Raw genomic sequence first — 23127 nt, 5'->3', positions numbered from 1 at the left:
AATTTTATATATCGATCAAATGTCTGGTTGAGGTATTTAGTTGGTTTAATGACTACTCTATATGCTTCCTCATCTGAGCTTAGTCCTTCTGACCTATTCCAAATGTACGTTTTTAAAATAGAGATGCTTCCCATGTTATTTAAATGGAGTCACTTTTACTCCCTAGGGAGTTTTTCTGTTTTTTAGTACCGAGAGCGAAAAAGTGACACTTTAGTATCATGTTTCGGGGAGTAAAGTAAGTACTTTTGACAGTAGGTGGAGGAAAATGATATTTTTTTTTAATTTTGAACAAAAAAAAGTGTTGCAACCCTGCGCTACACGATTCAAATTAACCGCTGATTGGATCGTGCCTGCACGTCTCTATTGACTATTTGACAGAAGGAAACGAGCTCAAATTGAAACTGGAGGCTAGCGAAGCGAGGTTTCATTTCTGTATGATTCAGCCGAGAGTCCTGGGGGTAAGGCGAGCAAAGCGAGCCTTCCGGCTAGTTTTGAATAAAAAATTATTCAATTCAATTTTAAATGTGATGCTGCCCAGTGATCTTGTAGACAAGAATGAATACTAAAACCTAGATCTATGAAACTGCAGAAAATCTATGAAGAATAATTGAAATTGATGACTTACATTCCTCAGCTGGGTTACAGTGGATGACTCATGCACAAGAACTAGAACAGTATGTGATGTATCTTTAGAATTCTTGTAGATTTCCTTCAGAATGGCACTTAAGGCTTCCCATTTCGGATTTGGCTCAAGATCCACTTCTGTAATTAAAAATATTAGGTTACTAGATTATAAAAACATTTTTATTCTAATGTTTAATGATTTGTTATATCTCTACAATGATTTGTAATTGTAATGATAAATAATGAATCTTAACATTCCGGCAGTCGCGATGTTGTAATTTGACACTGTTCAGATGTATTTCGTGCATTTTGATGAATAAAGAAATTTTCAATTCAATTCAATTCGATGTTATAAAAAATACAATAGTGTCAGTGTTTTTGCTGTACAAAACTATTGAATGGGGTGGTGTCAGTGAATGAGTCACCTATGCATTCCAAAACTTTCCCCCATCACTCCACTGAGTTGCAGTATCAACCGAGCAATGGTTCAGTCTTTAGGTGCCATTTAGTCGCGACAGTGCATAAGATAGGGAAAGACTGAATACGGGGACTGTAAACGAACCAATAACACAGAATTGATGGCTTTGCTTGATGTACCTTATTGGGCTATTAAATAGTAATCATCCATATGTTCATAGGCGTAAAATAATCCAAGAAGATGGAAAAAGTAATTATACAATTGATTAATATGTTTTGACAGTAAACAGAGTACATAACACTTGGAAAATTGGATGTTGTAAAAAATACAACACGCGACTGCTCGTGTGATTGAGTAGGGCGCGACTACCGGAAGGTTAAGGTGAAATGAAAGAGATGTTTCTAGTTCCACATAATTCATTTGAGCCAACCTATAGTTCCAAGGGCATTGAAACTATAGTTTATTGGCTTGAATAGATTATGTGGAACTGAGAACATGTCTTTCGTTTCACTTTAATATGGAGAAATTCCTCAACATCTTTGTTCATAGTGTGAATTGTAATAATAATACTTTGTAACTCACCGTTCTTAGCATTATAGATCCGTTTCTTAGCAGCCACATACATCGACTCAAAAGAATCGAGTAGCAACCAACCTGAGCTGCGCATTACATAATCCGGATCCCTCAATTTATTCAGGTATGAATAGAATGAAACGCAGTCTTGCTGGAAGAGACTCCTGCGCAGGTCAAAACAAAACAAGTCAATCAGTGAAATTCAACACAATGCGTAGTTTCAACAAAATTGATTGATTCTTTATTGATTCATACAACAAGTACATCATCAAAAATGATAGGGAGAGAAAAAATAAGGTAACCTTGTGCTATTCCTCTCCCAAATTTGGATAAGGTTACACATAATCCGAAATAGGTTAAGTCTTGTAGTTATTCACTTCACAAAATTTTCCGTTCTTAATTATTCCCACAAAGTAGATTTTTAAATTTAGATTCTTCAAATCCAAACATAGAACAATAATTAATGAACAAGTCTTATACAAATTCATTGACCGAACTTAGTGAGGCCTATGTTTCAACTCGATTTGTTTTTGTCTGTCTGTATGTAATGCGATTACGGCCAAACGCGTTGATAGAATTCGATGAGATTTGGCAGGAATATTCCTTTTTCAACTCCGCGTCGATGTATACACAAGGTTTTTGAAATTTTGCATTTTAAGAATGATATGAAAAGAAAAGTAATTCCACCATACTCTGATATCACTGTATATATCATCTACTTTGAAGATAGGATCAATCAGACTATAGAATTATTCATAATCAATCAGCTGACAAATGGATTATTCATTGCATGCATTACACATATGTCTGGCCGTGTCTATTTCTATGAGGTAGGGTTTCAATATTTTTTAGGATGTGTGCCCATCAGTATCAATATTCTCACATTTGAAAAACAAATTTAATAGATGATTGAAAATAAAATGAAAAATGATTAAATGAACTGAATAATGCAGAAGTAATTATAATATTCTTGATTGGAAAAAAATAGTTGAGAAATATGTTTATCAGATGGAAAGATTATCACGAAACTGGATAAATCATAATATGGGATACAAATTCAAACGTGAGCTGAGTTTATTAACATAAGTTAGGTTTTGATCTTGGAGAAAACAAATAACAGTTTTTAAGAGTAAATTATTATTCAATTATGAATTGTGATTCAACTGAATCAACTAGAACAGGTGACATCAGATACTTGTGGATGAGAAAACTGCATGAGGTCTACTGTTCACAGAACTACTTTTTTGGTAGAGAGTTAGTGGGGAGGATATTTTTAATATTCTTTCCGAAGAATGGACATTGATATGTCCAAAGCTCCGCCAATTTATGTAGATGCATAACAATTTAATTATTATCTATAGTTATTATATTACAAATTGCTTTTTCATATCATATACAGTTCAATAATTATTTTCTTAGTCTATATTATGTAAATTCATCTATAATTTTGCTGTAATGTAAGCTATTGTATATAAGTGTATAAGCCAGTATATATTGTAATCTACATAAATAAAGTACTCAATCAAGAAATCAAAACTACTAGTTATTTTTATCAACATTCTCCATAGAGCTCATGATTATTGATTAAGGATGTGATCACATTGAAAGCGTATACATACAAGTGCATGTCAAATCATGCATGAGCCGAAAAACAAAATCGGGAAAGAGCCATACAAACACGTGACTTGTTATTTTTATCAACATTCTCCATAGAGCTCATGATTATTGATTAAAGATGTGATCACATTGAAAGCTTATATAAGCAAGTGCATGTCAAATCATGCATGAGCCGAAAAACAAAATCTGGAAAGAGCCATAAAAACACGTGACGTGCATGCAGCTGCTCACACTGAACGCAACCAGTATGCGCTCAGTGTGAGTGTTCCTATTGCTTTCTAAAGATTTTATTTCTCATCTGCAAGCTTGGTCATGCATAACCAAGCGAGCACTTGTACATACACACGCATCCAATGTGGTCACACACTGAAACAATGTCGTCCAAAGGAAAAACTTCAAAGAAGCATATAATAGGAAAGTCGAATATTTTAAGAACAAATAAATAATGCCTACATATAAGAAGTTTTTATACATTGTTAGAATCAAACGAATTTTATCTTCAGCCTATTCAGTGGAGATATTTTGTAATGATATAGAGATATTGTGAGCCCAAACATAGTCGACCAAAGATATATAATAATAGAGATATTTATTTATAAATTAGCACTTTTTACTTTCCTTGCCCTACTACCATAGGTAAGGAAAGTATTGCTTTCCAAAAAAAATTAAGGTACCCCAATTTCAAGTTTTCTATACGTTTCAAGGTCCCCTGAGTCCAAAAACATGATTTTTGGGTGTTGGTCTGTGTGTGTGTATGTGTGTGTGTATGTCTGTGAACTCGATAACTCCATTCCTAATCAACCGATTGACTTGAAATTTTAAACTTGAGGTCCTTATACCATGAGGACCCGACAATAAGAAATTCAATAAAATCCAATTCAAGATGGCGGAAAAAATGGCGGATAATTACTAAAAAACCATGTTTTTCACGTTTTTCTCGAAAATGGCTCTAACGATTTTCTTCAAATTTATACCATGGATAGATATTTATAAGCCCTATCAACTGACATGAGTCTCATTTCTGGGAAAATTTCAGGAGCTCCGTAATATTCTTGAGAAAAATGGCGGATAATGACTAAAAATCCATGTTTTTCACGGTTTTCTCGAAAACGGCTCTAACGATTTCCTTCAAATTCATACCATGAATAGCTATTTATAAGCCCTATCAACTGGCATGAGTCTCATTTCTGGGAAAATTTCAGGAGCTCCGTAATATTCTTGAGAAAAATGGCGGATAATGACTAAAAAACCATGTTTTACACGGTTTTCTCGAAAACGGCTCCAACGATTTTCTTCAAATCTATACCATGGATAGCTATTGATAAGCCCTATCAACTGACATGAGTCTCATTTCTGAGAAAATTGCAGAAGCTCCGTAATATTCTTGAGAAAAATGACAGTTACTAAAAAAACCACATGTTTTTCACAATTTTCTCAAAAACGGCTCTAACGATTTTTTCAAATCCATACTCTGTATAGTTATTTATTAGCTCTATCAACTGAAATGAGTCTTTTTCCTGGGGTACTAATGGGGGGTCCACCCAATCCTTGAGAAATGGACTTTTCCTACAGTTACCGTGAAAAGTGACGATTCCTGCACTGATTACAGAACGCAAAGATTCACTTTTCCGCTCTAGTGCGGGAATAGTTATTTGTGCAACTAGTGCGCAAAGTGACAGTTTGCTGCACCGAAAGAAACGTTTACTTGGTTTCTTGAGTGCAGCAGAGGAACTTTGTGCACGTATTTCACATTTAATTTTTCCTACAGTTACCATTGAATATGAAAAGTGGGTAATTATGGATAAAATGATGGCTGAAATCCATCAAATGTTTGTGTGTGTGATGCTGTTATTAATAACAACCTTAATTCATTTAAAAATTAATAATCCAATTGAAGTTGAAAATTCTCAGCCAAAGTTCTCATCTTTATTCATTCAAGAATCAGAAAAAATACAGATAAACAAAAAATTGCATTCAAAATACACGCCAACAGCATGGCTGAATGGCTGAACCGACAAGCGCGTGACCTAGCGGGAAGAATCGTACCTAACTTCGTTTCATCCAACTAAAAACAGTATTCAGATATTTAGACATAGTTAACTTACTAAATTACCGAAAAATAATAAAGTTGATACCTCCCTCGCGTTCGCCACCTTTCAGCCTGCCGCTCTGCTCTGCTCCCCACGCCACGCATCAACCAAATGAGTGGTTGACCCACCCGCCACCAGGGTGCGCCTCAGTAGCCGCCACCCGTTCCTGCGTTTCTATTGGCCGAGCACCGCCGGCCAATAGCAGCGCAGGTGAACTCTGGGACTGTGAATAAAAGGGGGCTACTCAGCTACCCTCGATAGCACTTGCTCACTAGCAGCCTTCCACTGAAGAGCCAGAAGAGACCACCAGCCGAGACCACTACCGAGACCAGGAGCAGAGCAGCGAGCAGGCCAATGAGGGAACCACGGCGAGACTAACCGCAACCTGAGGTGTCTTCCTTGTCTACTACCCAGCCGATGCCTAGGAGGAACCGAGCCGGCCGCCGAATCCAGAAGAGGAGGGCCCTACATCGGCTTCGCCAGGTGGAGGAGAGGCTCCGCCGCGCCAGCTGCGCCCCAGCCTAACAACTGGCGCGCGGTACTGGATGCGCGGGTTGAGTGCCGAACCGACATCGGAGTGTGTGCAGCGGAAGCCTACGACCCTGCCTGCCCGGGGTTTGACCAAAGGCCCCTTCTAAACGAGGAAGTGGTCGAGGAGGTCCTCCCGGCGGAGATTCGGCACGACCTCTGGCTAGTAGATCACCCGGTCAGCCCTCTCCGTAGCCCGGGTAAACCAGAGTGGAGACTGCGAACCATTGACTTGAGCCCCTGCCGGCCTGCTCTCGCACCAGACGGACCTGCCCGGGACCCTCGCGCGGCGTGGTATCGCGCCAGTCGACGACTACTAAACATCTAACCTGTCTTGGTCCCTTTTCAGGGCCACCAGCAACAAACTTGGCCCTTTTCAGGGCCACCAAACGCCATTTTTTTTAGACAGTGGTAACAAACCCCTCGCTCGACCCGACTGACTAGCCCAATTGATGAACGAGCCACACCTTCCGCCATATCAATTATTGGCGCCTGCCAACGTGGGGCCACTCACTGTATGGAGATGCAGTAACCCGTTACCACTGTCAAAACTTTTTTTTCAAACAAAATGTCAACCTAAATTTTCAACTAAATGTATGTCTTAAATTTTTCATCTAAATGTATGTCTTGAATTTTTCACACAAAAAAATTCAAACTTATTTTCTTTCAACAAAATGTGTCTCTGAATCTTTCAATTCAGAATACCTGTCTGGGAACAGGCAATTTCCCAGTGGCGCCCATAACACCTGAACATGGTAGCGACTAGAACCGGAGCCGGAGACAGTGGAGATACGACCACCGAAGATTCGATGCAGTCAACCAGCCAGCACACCGAGTCTACATTCGCCGGCTGGCCTGCACAGACCACCGGTCAAACCAACAGCAGCACAACGCAGCCGCCCGCTTCCACCAGCGAAACCAGGGCAACGCAGCCACCCGCTCGACCAACCACCCTGCAACCCAGCACGCTGACCGTCAACCTGCCTGCTCCACCGTCAACCCCTAGTCACGCCACTACCGCAACCAGCAACATGGCCAACTTACCGGCTCCAGCCGTCAGCTACACCGGCAACCTCAGCCAGCTGACCAGCATAGCGACCCTGCTACCGTTCTTCCGCGGCAAGCTCCATGAAGACCCCATCACCTTCATGCGACAGTGCACTGAGCTGCTACAGGGTCACCACATTCCCAGCTATACCTGGGTCATGCTTCTAAAAGCGCAACTACAAGACGACGCCGCCGCCTGGTGGAGAGACTATGGAGAATTCGTAACCACCTGGGAACAGTTCCGTGACCGACTTCAGGCCCGTTTCTCGGGAGCCCATAAAATCGCAGCCGCTCACACGGAATTTTATGGCACCACCCACAAACCGAACCAGCCAGTGGAGCGATTCATCCGTCAGAAGCTCCAACTACAGCAGCGCTTAGGAACCAACCTGGCTGAAGACGAGGTGATCGCCCTGCTCATCGGTCAGCTGAGTTCCGAGCTTCGCACCCTAGTTCGAGCTGCTCGTCCCACGAACTATGAAGAGCTGATCATGATCGCCAACGACCTGGAAACCGACCTCAACAGTCGACCAAAATATAAGCCGCCTCAACCTACGGCACCCGCAGGGCCACCCCATCGAGAGCCGCCGCCGAGGTTCAACTACAACCAGCTTCCTCAGTGTCATTACTGCCCGGCCAAGCATTTTCATCGCGACTGCCCAGAACTCGCGAAGAAACGGCAGGGAAACGGCGATACTGGAGAGACTCGGACTCCACCCCTCCAGCACAGAAAGTAGGAGTCCACTACACTAACGATGAGGTGCTAAGATTCAAGTCGACGGTTTGGCTTTTCTCTTAATGTTTAAATGTTTATATGTTGCGCATTTACGGCGAAACGCGGTAATAGATTTTCATGAAATTTTGGATAGTAAATTAAGCTGGTGTAGTCACATTGAGCACTTATGCAAAAAGCTATCAAGAGTCATTTTTCTCTTAAGAAAACTAAAATCCTGCGTTAGTTGTGATACTTTGATTCTTACTTATTATGGTTTGTTCCACTCGCAACTAAACTATGGTCTTAGACTTTGGGGTAATAGTAGTGAGGTGAACAAAGCATTTGTATGGCAAAAAAGAGCTATTCGTTGTATTGCTGGTTTGAAGAGTCAGGAAACATGTAGGAACAGTTTCATAGATTTAAATATAATGACCCTTCCATCTATGTATATCTATGTCAATTTAATATATGTAAAAAAAAATATGAAATTTTTCCATAGACATAGCCATCAACATGAGTATCAGACCAGACACCGAGAAAACCTAGTAACTCCAAGTATCAGGCTACACAAGTCACACAGAAGTCACAAGTATCAGCAATATATTTTGTTCAATAAACTACCTCAATCAATCAGAAACCTGCCATATAAAGTATTTGCGCTTACTGTATCATACTGGCTGAAAAAACAAGCATTTTATTCAATTGAAGAATTTCTCGCCCATGACTTGAGAAGTTTGACGTACCGGTATGGTTGATGTATCAGCAATAGTTTTTAATAGATGTTTTCTGATTTATACTGTAAGTATGTTTTATGTTTGTAATTTATGTTTCAACATGCATACATGTTAATTATGTTTCTTGCATACTTAATGTTTATGACTATTTGACAGCTTATTGAATAATATGCTCATTTTAATTAATTCTTTTTGACTCGACTGTAATATAAGTCTTAATTAGATTAGTGACTACGACCTATTGTACGCTAGTATAAGATAAACTTGTACTGTACTTAATGGCGAATAAAAATCTTGAATCTTGAATCTTGAATCAAGACCCGCAGCGCCAGCCTCGCAGGTCACCACCCCAACTACAAGCGATAACCGTCACTGAACCGGCCAGCCAGTCATTCCTTGGTCACGCCACCGTGGATCCTGCCAGCGTCACCAAGCCTCCTTCCAACGTCACCGAAGACCCCTCGCTCTTCTCGGCTGACGGAGACTCTCCACGGTACCTAGCAGCCGCACCTCCACGGGCTATCAAGAATGACCCAGTACCAGTCGTCACCCGGGTCACCGTCTCACGACAGCAACCGCGTCCGGCACACCCTTGCGCGTCAACCACCCAGCCGTCACTCATGACCGTCTCACTCACAACGGATCGATCGCCTACCCGTCACGCCACCGTAGACCCTGCTAGCGTCGCTAAGTCTCCTTCCAATGTCACCAAAGACCCCTTGCTCTTCCCGGCTGACAGAGACTCTCCACAGCACCCAGCAGCCGCGCCTCTACTGGCCCGCGAGAGGACAGCATCACCAGCCGACGATGAGCGCGTCATCGACCACCAGCCTGGGGAGGAACATGCAACTGTGACCCACACGCACCCGCCACCTACCGGGATCGCTGTCATGGACGGAGTCACCAACACTGCCCTCGCCGCAGTCAGCCACCAGGTCACCAACACTGACCCAGCCGCCGTCAACCAGCCGGCCACCAACACTGCCCCAGCCGCAGTCAGCCACCAGGTCACCAACACTGCCCTGGCCGCAGTCACCGACAAGGTCACCAACACTGCCGCCCCAGTAGTCAACAACCACATCACCAGCCCTCCGCCCAGCCAAGCACCGAACCTAGCCGTGATCCAGATAGACGGACAGACTCTACCCCGGATCCCTGTCATCCTCGCGGGTAAACAACTACACGCTCTACTCGATTCAGCCGCAACGCACAACTTCGTGAGAGCTGCCCACCTCGACCACGGTACACGGATCCAACCGCTGAAGCTACCTGTACTGCTGGCCAACCGTCCCACTAGCTGCGAAACGGCCATACAAGGACATCTGGAACTCCAGATCCAACAGCACATTCAAAATATTCCCTTCCTAGGTCTACCTGACCTACGCAAAGACATCATCTTGGGACGACCATGGTTTCGGGAGAATAAGGCAGTGCTTGACTTTGAGCAAGACAGGCTGATCTACGGCAAGACGCAGCGAGATACAATCTTCTGGATAGCGCAACCACCAGTCTCAGTAGAGATGGACACTCACCTGGTTGACAAGTTACTAGAAGACACGCCCAGCGACCAGCACCGACGGTTAACAGTATTACTGCAACAACATGCAAAATTGTTCATGGAGCAGATGCCACCTTCCATCACCACGGCCGCCACCATGACAATTCAACTCAACAGCTCAGAAATACGCAGCCAGCTGCCTTACCGATACTCACGGGAGAAACTGCAAATTATCGAGTCCGAAGTTGCCGCCCTCAAGGAACGCAACCTGGTAGAAGCCAGTGATTCACCTTACAACTCTCCAATCGTCGTTGTCCCCAAGAAGGACGGCACATCACGGTTCTGCATCAATTACCGATGGCTGAATTCCATCACCGTTCCAGCCACGGCACCGCAGATGACCCTACAGGACGTCATTCGAAGCCTGGGAACTTCAAAAATATTCAGCTCACTCGACCTACGGATGGGATACTGGCAGGTACCACTCGCACCCCAGTCTCGACCTTACACGGCCTTCACCACTCCCTACGGCGAAAAGCTACAATTTAAGGTCATGCCTTTCGGCCTACGAAATGCACCCAGCTGCTTCCAATCCATGATGAACAAGGTACTGAGTGGATACGTCGACAGGTTCTGCTACGCTTATCTCGACGACATCATTGTGTACTCGGATACCTGGGAAGAACACTTACTCCACTTAGCCAAAGTGTTTGAATGGTTAAATCTATACAATCTCTCTGTCTCAGCAGCAAAATGCCAGATCGGCCGCAAGCAACTTGAATACCTCGGTCACATAATCACCTCCGAGGGCAACCAAGCAAAACTGCAGGCTATCCTAGCTGTGACTTCTGCCCAACCACCCACCACCAGAAAGAAACTGCGAGAATTTCTCAGAGTAGTCGGCTGGCTACGAGAATTTTTACCCAACGCCGCTGACGTTTGTGCGCCTCTGTCTGAGCTACTTAGCACGAAGACGCGATGGAAATGGTCACCAACAGAAGAGACAGCTTTCCGCCGCCTACAAGCATTGACCGCCAACATCCAACCACTCTGTTGACCAGATTTCTCCAAGACCTTCATCCTACAGACAGACGCCAGCAAGGTCGGTATAGGGGCTGTCCTATACCAAGAAATCAACAATGACCATAAGGTCGCATACGCCAGTGCCAAGCTGAACCACACGGAACAACAGTATCACAGTAACGAACAAGAGTGCCTTGCAGTTGTCTGGGCAATAAAGCGATATCGCCCTTACCTGGAAGGCAGGCCATTCATACTCCGTACCGACAATAAGGTGATTACCTGGTTACAAACTGCAAAGGACAGCCGCGCCAAACTCACTCGATGGGCCCTGCTCCTACAAGAATTTGACTTCACCCTAGAACACTGCCCGGGTAAAGAGAATCAGTTCGCCGATGCACTGTCACGGCAACCCAACAATGAAAAAGTTGAGGAGACCAGTCAACAACTAGAACGAACCATGCCTCCCGACATCCTGCCAGTCACCAGTGAACCCGCTACGCTAGCAAGCATCGCAACCGAAACTGAACTGTTAGAAGAGATTCGGAAAGCACAGGCCACAGACGACCAGATCAACGCGCAGGTGCAACGATGGATGGAGATCGAACCCCGACCGTTGGAGGATCAACCGGGAACTGATCAAGTATTCCTCACCAGTTACCGCCTACACAACCGACTCTGGGAGAAGAAGACACGCGACGGTTGGCGAATAGTCATACCGCCCAACTTTTGCACCCGGCTACTGTTCCGCTATCACGATGATGATCTAATGGGACATCCAGGCTATGCCGAAACCTACCGAAACATCGCTACATACTACACTTGGCCCCGTATGAAGGCGCAGATAACCGCGTACGTACAAAATTGCCTGCTGTGTAGCTACTCAAAAGCGTACAACCGGAATCATGAACCTACGCAACGACCGCGACGGTCTACTAGACCATGGGAAACCGTATGTCTCGATCTGATGGGCCCCTACCCACTCTCCAAGCGAAGAAATCGATTCATATTGGTCATCACTGATTCTTTCTCCAGGTGGATAGAAGCCTACCCGCTGCCTCACGGCGACGCCAACACGATTGGCCGCACGATGGATATGCACCTGTTTCCCAGATGGGGATACCCAAAAATCCTACTCTCTGACAATGGCACTCAGTTTACGGGGAAACTATGGAACGAACTCTGCCTCGAATGGGGAGTCTTACACTACACGACGCCAATTTATCACCCCCGAGCCAACCCTACCGAGAGAAGGAAGCAGGAACTCAAGAAGGGACTACGGATCCGCCTACAAGAGCAACACCAAGAATGGGAAAACCAACTACCATCTGTGCTATTCACCCTGCGAAATCGACAGAACACGGCAACAAGATACAGCCCCAGTCAAATCCTGTTTGGCCAAACCCTTCCACGGCCAGGGGAATGGAGCCACTGGCCCGAAAATCAACTCGAACCACACAAAGACCATATTAACCAGTGTCTAGACACGCTAACCGCAATCCAACGCGAAGCCGTGTTGAACCAAGAAAATTATCTCAATAGGAAGGGAGACCCGATAGCTGAGACACAGCCTCGTTACCAGATCGGCGACCAGGTGCTCACACGGAATCATCAACTCTCAAACAAGGCTCAGAAATTCCACGCGGGCCTAGCACCCAGATGGAAGGGACCATATATGGTCGCCCACAACCAAGGAGCTGTCTACTGGATCACCCGTGACAACGAGACCATCAAGGTGTACAAGACTCAACTACGCCCAGCTCCAACCACCGACCAGCAACATCTCTTGGAATAACAAACCACCTGTTGGGGGAGACCCTTCTGGTCTTATTTCTGTAATTATTGACCACAACCCACCTGTTGGGGGAGACCCTTCTGGTCTCACTTCTGTAAAATTATCGCCCAATGGCACTTTTGTATATTTTGTAAACATTGTATCTTGTTTTTTGCAATCAATAAATTCTCGCCGTGGCTACCTCAAACGGGGGGGGGGGGAATTGATAAACAGTATTCTTGTTTTGGATTTCTAGATTGGGATCTTATCAAAATATGTAGGGTAGCCATTGAAATGATTCTTATCTAAATCTAACCACAGTCATTGTTACCAACATAATTTTTGTTTTCGTGCACTAATCCTCCATATAACCCACCAACTATTTTGTGTTGCCATGTTGCAAATGTGGAGTGCAGGAAAAATTTTTCCCGCACTAGAGCGGAAAAGTGATTCTTTGCGTTCTGTAATCAGTGCAGGAATGGCCACTTTTCAAGGTAACTGTAGGAAAAAAATTTTTCTGCACTCCAGATTTGCAACATGGCAACACAAAATAGTTGGTGGGTTATATGGAGGATTAGTGCACAAAAACAAAAATTAAGTTGGTAAAAATGACTGTGGTTAGATTTAGATAAGAATCATTTCAATGGCTACCCTACATTTATGATAAAATCCCAATCTAGAAATCCAAAACAAGAATAATGTTCATCTAAATCATAATTAAATAATCATCATTTACGAATTCTCATCATTAAATAATAAATAATAGTTCTTTTCTATTGATAATTATTATTTCAACTCCAAGAAATGAGAAAAGTAGCAAATATACATTATAAAATTCGAATTTTGAGGTTTAATGATTACTGTTCGATATTCATATGAATAAAAATAATAAAAAACATAACAATACTACAATAAATATTCTCTGTTGTCTATGTTATTTTAAAAAATATTTTTCAGTTTACTTTGAGCATTTTTCTCGTTAATTTGAGCAAAAGTCTAAATTTCTGAATCGTGTTTCAGTAATTTTTAGCTGGATGAAACAAACTTAGGTGCGATTCTTCCCGCTAGGTCGCGCGCTTGTCGGTTCAGCCATCTTGTTGTGTTCAGCTATCTTGCATCTCGGTTTAGCCAACAAGCTGTTGGCGTGTATTTTGAATGTGAAGTTTTTGTTCCATCTGTATTTTTTCGGATTCTTGAATGAAGAAAAATGAGAACTTTGGCTGAGAATTTTCAAATTCAATTGGATTATTAATTTTTAAATGAATTAAAATTGCTATTAATAACAGCATCACACACACACACACACAAACATTTGATGGATTTCAGCCATCATTTTACCCATAATCATTCAATCAACCACTTCTCATATTCAATGGTAACTGTAGGAAAAATTAAATGTGAAATACGTGCGCAAAGTTCCTCTGCTGCACTCAAGAAGCCATTCCGCCCTCGCCTACGGCTCGGGCGTAAACGTTTCTTTCGGTGCAGCAAACTGTCACTTTGCGCACTAGTTGCACAAATAACTATTGTAACCTCCTTCTCGTTCATGAGGTAGGTAGGTAGAGCAGTTTATAAAAAGAACACAGTCATAGTCAAGATATTTCATCTGTAGAACAGCTGTTTTGACAAATTTCAAAAAAATCATCGAATTTCACAATTTACATAAAGGAAAAAGTACTCTGAAAACAATTGTATATACACATATACAGTAGTCTGATCGTAGTTGCAATAATATGTTGCCGCCAATCGTCATTATGCTATTCCCCTAAATTATTCTCGTTTGATAATGAGGCTTATAGTTCAATGAGCAAGGAAAGTTGTGTGAGTGTACCACACCAGATTTTTTGTAATGATATAGAGATATTGTGAGCCCAAACATAGTCGACCAAAGATATATTGCAATAGAGATATTTATTTGTAAATTTGCACATTTTAAAATAATTATTGATACAAACTTACTGTATAATATGGCGTATGGTTTTCAGATCTGAGACCAACTGCTTAGTTTTTCCGCTCAACTGGTGCCATACAGGATCGAGCTGCATTTGAAGCATTTTATGAAACGTTTTCGAGAGAGCATTTTCAACTGTTATATCTTCTGTATCCAACTGTAAAAATAGATTGAGATTGCCAAACATGAATGTATAGCTTTCAGGAGTATTTCAATTAAAGAAAGAAAGAAAAAAAGAAATATTTATTGCCAAAACCATTAAACAAACTTTACAAATGTGAAAAATATAAAAAATTTCATATACAATACATTGCAAAAACTTAAAATTAAAATATTTTCCATTAAAAATCGATTATAATATTATCATTGGCGTTACCAGCAAAACTAGTAGTTTGAGCGATGGCAACGAGTAATCAGTCGGCTATAATTAGTGGCTTGAGATTCAGTCGAAAATAGAAAAAATATAATAAAGAAAAAAAAAACATATGGAATGTATGAAAAACTAGAAAAAAAAATCTCAATCCGAAAAGAAGAAGTACTAAGAGTGAAATACTAAGAGAGCAGAAAAACTAGAATGAATTCATAATAATTTAAAAACTCAAAAGAAAAAGAGATGATTCATGTAATTATTAATCTACAATTCACTGTACATATGTAATCCATTTAGTAACATAATGTAATTCATTTGTAGCATATATGCAATTCCTTTTGTAAGCAAAGAGAGAATTAGAAAAACAATACAATACAGTACACATTACACAAAAAATAAAACAAACTCAGAGAGAGAAAATTAATCTGGGAGTATAGCCCTACTAATAATAAATTCAGAGGAACTGAGGAAGACAGTATATGTACATCAAATTAAAATATTTTAGGTATGATATCTTCTGTCTTTATCCAGCTTTCAATTTTTAATCCAAGTGCTTTTGTAGGTTTTCCCGCAATGAAATGTTCTGGCATAAAATTAGGTTCTGGCATAAGCTTTTTTGTTGTATAGTTGAATTGTCTTCTGCATATAGTTAGATCTGTTCGAGGAACAAAGCATCTATTTACTGATCTAAAACTATAATTAGTTGAATGAGGTGTAAAAAGATGTATATGGTTGCTGATATATTTAACAAGATTTCTGATATACAGTTGCCTAACTGACAGAACTCCGAACTCCATAAAAAGTTGCTGCCGAGGGTACCTTCTATGCACTCCTAGTGCTGCCTTGAGGATACTCTTTTGAATAATATTTAGTTTATTGAAATTAGCATTAAAAGCACCACCCCAGACCCTAATTCCATACTGAAAAACTGATTGGGCGTATGCAAGATAGACCATTTTACTTAAAGATTTCTATTTTAGTAAGCTCAATTTAAGGAATTTATGAATCATGAATTTCATCCTGCTACACATCTTATCTATATGCTTATTCCATCTTAGATGAAACAAGTATAGAACTTCTTACACCATAGAATTATTGATTATTAATAAATAGATAATTACAGATGGAATTAAATAGAGAATGCATTTATTCAAATGCTAATTAATATATAATTATTTAACGAAAATCCTAAATAAATGCTGCAAATCACCCCGACTGGCAACGGGTTGCCCCGGGCTGGCAACTAATTTTTGGATAGTAGTTCTCATCGAATTTCCATCTAGCTGTTAACCCTGTTGTCAATGTCTGCAGTAGCAGAGGTCTTCGTGGTGATTTGCAGCATTTATTTAGGATTTTCGTTAAATAATAATTATATATTAATTAGCATTTGAATAAATGCATTCTCTATTTAATTCCATCTGTAACTGGTTGGCCGCTGTGGCTTCTTATAAAATGAGCGCTGCTATCCAGAGATTGTCAGTTTGGTGTAAGGGCAAGCATTCCTGACTATCAATTGGGAGGTACCGGGTTCGATTCCCGGGCTGGCAACTAATTTTTGGATAGTAGTTCTCATCGAATTTCCATCTAGCTGTTAACCTTGTTGTCAATGTCTGCGGTAGCAGAGGTCTTCGTGGTGATTTGCAGCATTTATTTAGGATTTTCGTTAAATAATAATTATATATTAATTAGCATTTGAATAAATGCATTCTCTATTTAATTCCATCTGTAACTGGTTGACCGCTGTGGCTTCGTATAAAATGAGCGCTGCTATCCAGAGATTGTCAGTTTGGTGTAAGGGAAAGCATTCCTGACTATCAATTGGGAGGTACCGGGTTCGATTCCCGGGCTGGCAACTAATTTTTGGATAGTAGTTCTCATCGAATTTCCATATAGCTGTTAACCCTGTTGTCAATGTCTGCAGTAGCAGAGGTCTTCGTGGTGATTTGCAGCATTTATTTAGGATTTTCGTTAAATAATAATTATATATTAATTAGCATTTGAATAAATGCATTCTCTATTTAATTCCATCTGTAACTGGTTGGCCGCTGTGGCTTCTTATAAAATGAGCGCTGCTATCCAGAGATTGTCAGTTTGGTGTAAGGGCAAGCATTCCTGACTATCAATTGGGAGGTACCGGGTTCGATTCCCGGGCTGGCAACTAATTTTTGGATAGTAGTTCTCATCGAATTTCCATATAGCTGTTAACCCTGTTGTCAATGTCTGCAGTAGCAGAGGTCTTCGGGGTGATTTGCAGCATTTATTTAGGATTTTCGTTAAATAATAATTATTATTAATTTGTTTATGATAGGATTAGATTAATATTGCCAGCACACGGCTAGAAAGAGAGTTAGAAATTCTTATAGATAGATAAATCCATTGACTGAAATTAAAAGAATAGGCTAGCTTCACACGCATTCGGTTTCATTCGGTTCGGTTCGGTTCGTTACCGAAAACGAATGAGGCTTTCATACATGTCAGGTTTTAATTCGTACGGTTCTAATTAGGTATTTTCTTATCAAACACAGCTGTGTTTGTATTTTCACAGTTCATGCTGGTATATGTAAATATAACAGCTGGTGTTAAATTGTAAGATGTTATTTCTTGAACAACAAAATTTTCAATTTAATTAGAAATTGTGAATTATTTGAATATTTTCTTTTTGATTATGTTAATTTTGGATGTTCAGAGAGATAATTTTTTTAAATTGTAAATTTGTTTATTGTTTTGATAGATGGTATATACTTCATCTCTTCTCTCCATTGATGAAATCATGTAATATTCATGGAAAAATAAAAATTCTCCCAGAGTTTTAATTTAAATCTTTCATATTTTTTTTGAGGACTATTCATTGAGAAAGAAATGTTCCTGTGAACTAACAGAAATGAATTGACCATATGATTTTGACTTGGAAAGTTTTGAAACAGATAATCACGATATCAGGTTAAAATAAAAACAAAACAGACAAGCGTGTGTAAAAGACTTTGTTTTTTCCTGTTTCCCTAGCAACGAATTCGAATATGATGAAACCTATTCGTGTCGAGGGGGCGTTCGGTGCTATGCGGTTGCTATTCGGTACCGAATTCAAACTGGATCATCGTTTCACACTTATCGGAATTTGCAGAAAACGAAACGAACCGAACCGGAACGAAAGTGTGTGAAAGTAGCCTCTCGCTAGCAACGAATTGAAACCTGATGGAATTTATTAGAGTCAAATGGGCGTTCGGTTCTATGCGGTTTCTATTCGGTACCTAATTCAAACCGAATTACCGTTTCACACTTATCGGAATTTGCCGAAAACGAAACGAAAAAGAAACGAACCGAATGAGTGTGAAACTGGCCTAAGGCGTTGATGTTGTCAAATTATTTGACTTTTACACTCGAATAATTACAAGTAATGTGGACGAAGTTGAGACAATAAGAGGTCTCTCCTCCCCTTGACCAACATTGTGGGATATTCAGGAATTTTCTCGTGGTTTGCTCTACTATTTATAACAAATACTTGGAGAGGTCATTTGAAGTATACACGAGACTGATAAATGGTAGCTGCTCGAAGGAAGTGATCTATGTTTATTAAATTTAATTGGTTGATTCTTCAAGTTCTCTTGAATGCAATGGTAGGTCAAATTGAAATTCAAGTTATTTTTCTTCTGTGAACCATCAAATTAATCTAGTAATAACTGAGAAATTCTGCTGAGTACTGAAATGTTGAATTTTAAATGAATCAAAAACCAGTATTTTATAGATATTACAATGAAAATACTTACAGACGGGTTGAGACGTTTGATTTCCTTGATGCAGAAATGAACAAGATCCAGCACTGATGTTTGAATGTGAGACATGCATGTTGTCAGTTCCAAGTGAAACTCAACAACGGCCGGCTGAAAACACAATAAAACATGATTAAACTATTATGAAATAATAAAACGATATAATGAAATAATAAAGCAAAATATATCGTGAAATATAATAAAACAGATTACAGAACAAAACACACAAGTTGATAGAATAATAAAATATAATGAAACAACAAAACAGATTACAACATACAATGATTGCAGAAATTGCTTCTTATAAAATCATCAGAGAATAAGTTGTGTGCGCACAATAATAATGATATTACAGATTTCACGATTTTCATTGAACATTGGAGTTCACTCGAAAAGAGACCAACAATGAAGGTCACAAACAACTACAAAACTAACAAAATAAAAAAAATATCTGTACGTAAAAATAGTTGATTCTCTTCAACAACAGTCATTAAAACCTCATTTTTTTTAAACTTTTATTTGTAAAAATTTGGGAGAAGACAGTTTTGGGCTATGCCTGTTGCCTTCTCCCAATCATATTATATTGTAATAATGATTTGTGATTGTCAATGGAATAAATAAATAAACAGTCAAATTGATAATGATTGGACTAAATTTCGGAACAAAAGAAGTTTTGGTTTATGAATGGAATTGATTTCAGATTGAAAATATCGAAAGAATAGTTAGCAAAGAATGGCTACAAAGATAATGTATGGATCTTGTTTCACCTTCTTCTTCTCCATACAGGTATTGACAGTGGCATGAAATCGAGGCCATAAGTACAAATTCTTGACGAATAGAGTTCGCATTATCCTTTCCACTTGTGCAAAACCAACAGTGAACGAATGAGGTGAAGTGGAGAAGGCTTTGATGAATCCAGTCTGAAAGTCAATAATAACTTATATTAATCAATGATATACAGATTAAAATAATCATTCATATTAATATCAACCAAGCTATCTAAAAATACGATAATTTGCAGTCATTATACAAGTGAGATTTCAGTCTTTCTTCAATAGTTATTTGTATATCTAGAGTGAAAAGTACGACTTTTTCTCCCTGTGGGAAAAAGTTTGAAGCCCGAGGCGAAGCCGAGGGCAACAATTTTCCTGAGGGAGAAAAAGTATTTTTCGCTCGTGATGAACACAACATTTTTCCTCCATCTACATTTTTTTATAGAAACTGCAAATAAAATCATTTTAATAACTTACGTATTGGTGACAATGTTTCCTAACAACATAACCTACAATCTAAAACCTAAAAACCGGTCGGCTGATTGGCACTGCCGATTGCGCTATCTATCGACAAAAGTTGTAACAATTATATCAGCTGAGCGGCTACCAAAAATGGCTGACTCCAGATCACGCGTTTCAGATTTGAATTGCAGTTTGCAGATCAAAAATATTTGTTGGCTGGTATTTTGAATAGAATAGAATATTTTTAAAAGTGTAAGAATTTTTATCGTCTACCAATATTAAGAATATAATATCATACAAACATATATTTTATGAGTTGATCAAATTTCTTGTTGTGGCATTGAATTCAGTTGACTCAATGACTGACACCTCTATTACGCTTTCTCATCTGAGCTTAGACCTTCTAACCTATTACAATGTGAGTTTATGAAATAGAGATGCTTCCCATGTTATTTAAATGGAGTCACTTTTCCTCCGTAGGGAGTTTTTCTGTTTTTTACTACCGAGAGCGAAAAAGTGATACTTTAGTATTATGTTTCAGGGAGTAAAGTAAGTACTTTAGACAGTAGGTGGAGGAAGAAATATTTAAGCTTCAAATAGACATTGATGTTGGGCCAGAAAGATTATAAATAGATTGATTAATTTCATTAATATAAAAAATTCAATTAGATACAAATATTCAAATAGACACAAAAGTTAGGCCAGCAATTTCAAGATTTCATCAGACATTGATGTTGAGCCAGCAAAATCAAAATTTCAAAAACTAGTTGAGTTCTTCAACTCACAGCTCTATCTAATGACACTTCTTTATATCGAATTGAATACGAATGTAAAGTATAGTACCCTTGAGATGATCAATTGGCAAGTTTGAGGGAGAATAAGATTTGATCGGATAGGTTCCACAAGTCATTTAACAAAGATTATAATTTAATCGGCTTCCGAGCAACCGGTCAAATACATATTCATGATGGTTCGGATAGCTTCCACAAGTTATTTCACAAAGGGTACAATTTAATCGTCTTTCGAGCAACCGGTCAAATTCATGATAGTTTAGACTCTTGACTGTTTCGAGTTGACTTGAATAAGTAGATAAACCGAGTAAAATATTTCAAATTTATTTCAATAGAACTAATCGAAGTAGCACATACTTGATAGATTACATTTAAAACTTATTTTTTCAAATAGTTCAAATGTTTTACTCATTTTTCCTTTCATTTTATTACTATCTGCTTCTAGGAACTCTTCCCCCATTCACCGACGAATAGTCTCCTTGGGGGATTCCACTTTCCAATATTGTGACAGTGTAAAAAAATGCAGCAGCCTAATGTAATTTATCCCTATATATTTTATTGTAACAAGTATTTTGTACATGTTTTGTGATTTTATGTGAAAATGAATTAAATTGAATTAAATGGCTGAGGTTGGAATTGATCATACAAATGTAATCATGGCATGACTTGGTCCTTCCTTTACACAATTGATAATTTTTAAAGCAGAATAAGATTATATTATAAATATTTTATAATATTATAAATAGCTCTGTAAATATATTTAAATTTACCTTGTTTCCTTGTCTATACAATCTGATCGCGAATGCCTCCTGGCAAGATTCTAGGATACGATGTGCTCGCATCACAATGAAACCAGTTATTTTCGGTATTGGTATTCTCTTCTTCAGCAGATCAATCACAATCACAGTCGCACTAACAAACATCACTCCACCGCCAAGGTAAACCGACTCTCTGAAATAACCAATTCATTTAAAAAAGACAAAACTTATAACGAATAATAATAGTTTATTCACCTGAATTATAATGCACATGTACGGAAGAACCAAATTCAAATCTTCAAATTTCAAATTTTATTTATTCGAACTCACAATATTTACAATCAGAATCAATAAGAAGGTGGCATGCCAAATGACCGATTCCCATTTGGTCGAAATTATTATTTTGTCGCAAAAGATCGAAAATTGAAGAATCCCAAATGGTAGAATTGAAACTTGTACTTTCCCAAATGGTTGAATCCCAAATGATCGAAAAGTTTCAATAGTAATCCCATCTGGTCGAAAATCTCAACTGTCGCAAATGGTCGAAGATTTGATTTTCCCAACTGACCGATTCCCAAATGGTCGATTCCTATTTGGTAGAAAAGTTTAGTTGTTAGTCGCAAATGATCGAATCTCATCGGCTAGATGAGATTCGACCATATGGGAAAGTATACTTTTCGACCTTTTGAGATTCGACCATTTGCGACGAACTACAAAATTTTTCTATCAAATGGGATTCGACTGTTTGAGAATCGGTCAGATGGGAAAATCAAATCTTCGACCTTTTGCGACAGTTGAGATTTTCGGCCAAATGGGATTACTATTGAAACTTTTCGATCTTTAGGGATTCGACCATTTGGGAAAGTAAAAGTTTCAATTCTATCATTTGGGATTCTTCAATTTTCGATCTTTTGCGACAAAATAATAATTTCGACCAAATGGGAATCGGTCATTTGGCATGCCACCAAACTTGTACTTTCCCAAATGGTCGAATCCCAAAATGATCGAAAAGTTTTAATAGTAATCCCATTTGGCCGAAAATCTCAACTGTCGCAAAAGGTCGAAAATTTGATTTTCCCATCTGACCGAATCTCTAACAGTCTAATCCCATTTGATAGAAAAATGTAGTTCGTCGCAATTGATCGAATCTCATCGGCTAGATGGGATTCGACCATATGGGAAAGTATACTCTTCGACCTTTTGGGATTCGGTCAGATGGGACCCCACGAATAAGAAAAACAAAAACACACAGCTCAGTAAGATAAAAAATAAATACACGGATAGAAATTACTGAGATATTTCAATTATTCAAATGCTAATGATGGGCTGACAAATAATTTTTGAATAGTAGCGCTCATCGAATTTTCATCTAGCTGTTTACCCTGTTGTCAATATTTGCAGTAGCAGAAGTCTTCGTGGTGAATTACAGCATTTCATTAAAAAATTACAGCATTTTATTTTTTATCTGTGTTGTTTCGGTTTTGTATAATGTTCGGACTTTTCAACATTAAAATGAACTTAATTCCGAAGTGAAAAATGTAAATTTGAAGTGATGTGCTTACTATAACCTTAGTGTCCGGTTTTCCATTAGGGAACTTTGGACTATATACGGCGAGG

The 23127-nt window shown here is 39.4% G+C and overlaps 1 protein-coding gene across 2 annotated transcripts in view; it reads right to left on the bottom strand.

Annotated features, from left to right (window-relative positions):
• Positions 1-23127, bottom strand: part of LOC111050756 (DNA repair endonuclease XPF) — a 67433-nt gene that overhangs the window by 22011 nt on the left and 22295 nt on the right. For both annotated transcript variants that reach the window (XM_039431686.1, XM_039431687.1), the window contains exons 7-12: positions 21523-21703; positions 19494-19646; positions 18724-18837; positions 14598-14746; positions 1625-1779; positions 626-762 (exon numbers count right to left, since the gene is read on the bottom strand). In XM_039431686.1, the coding sequence (XP_039287620.1) occupies positions 626-762; positions 1625-1779; positions 14598-14746; positions 18724-18837; positions 19494-19646; positions 21523-21703 (889 nt within the window). The remainder of the gene's footprint in view (positions 1-625; positions 763-1624; positions 1780-14597; positions 14747-18723; positions 18838-19493; positions 19647-21522; positions 21704-23127) is intronic.

The sequence above is a fragment of the Nilaparvata lugens genome, chromosome 6 (genome assembly GCF_014356525.2).
Source record: "Nilaparvata lugens isolate BPH chromosome 6, ASM1435652v1, whole genome shotgun sequence".
NCBI lineage: Eukaryota > Metazoa > Arthropoda > Insecta > Hemiptera > Delphacidae > Nilaparvata > Nilaparvata lugens.
Note: the sequence above shows the minus strand (reverse complement) of the source record. Positions and strands in the feature narration are given on the sequence as shown.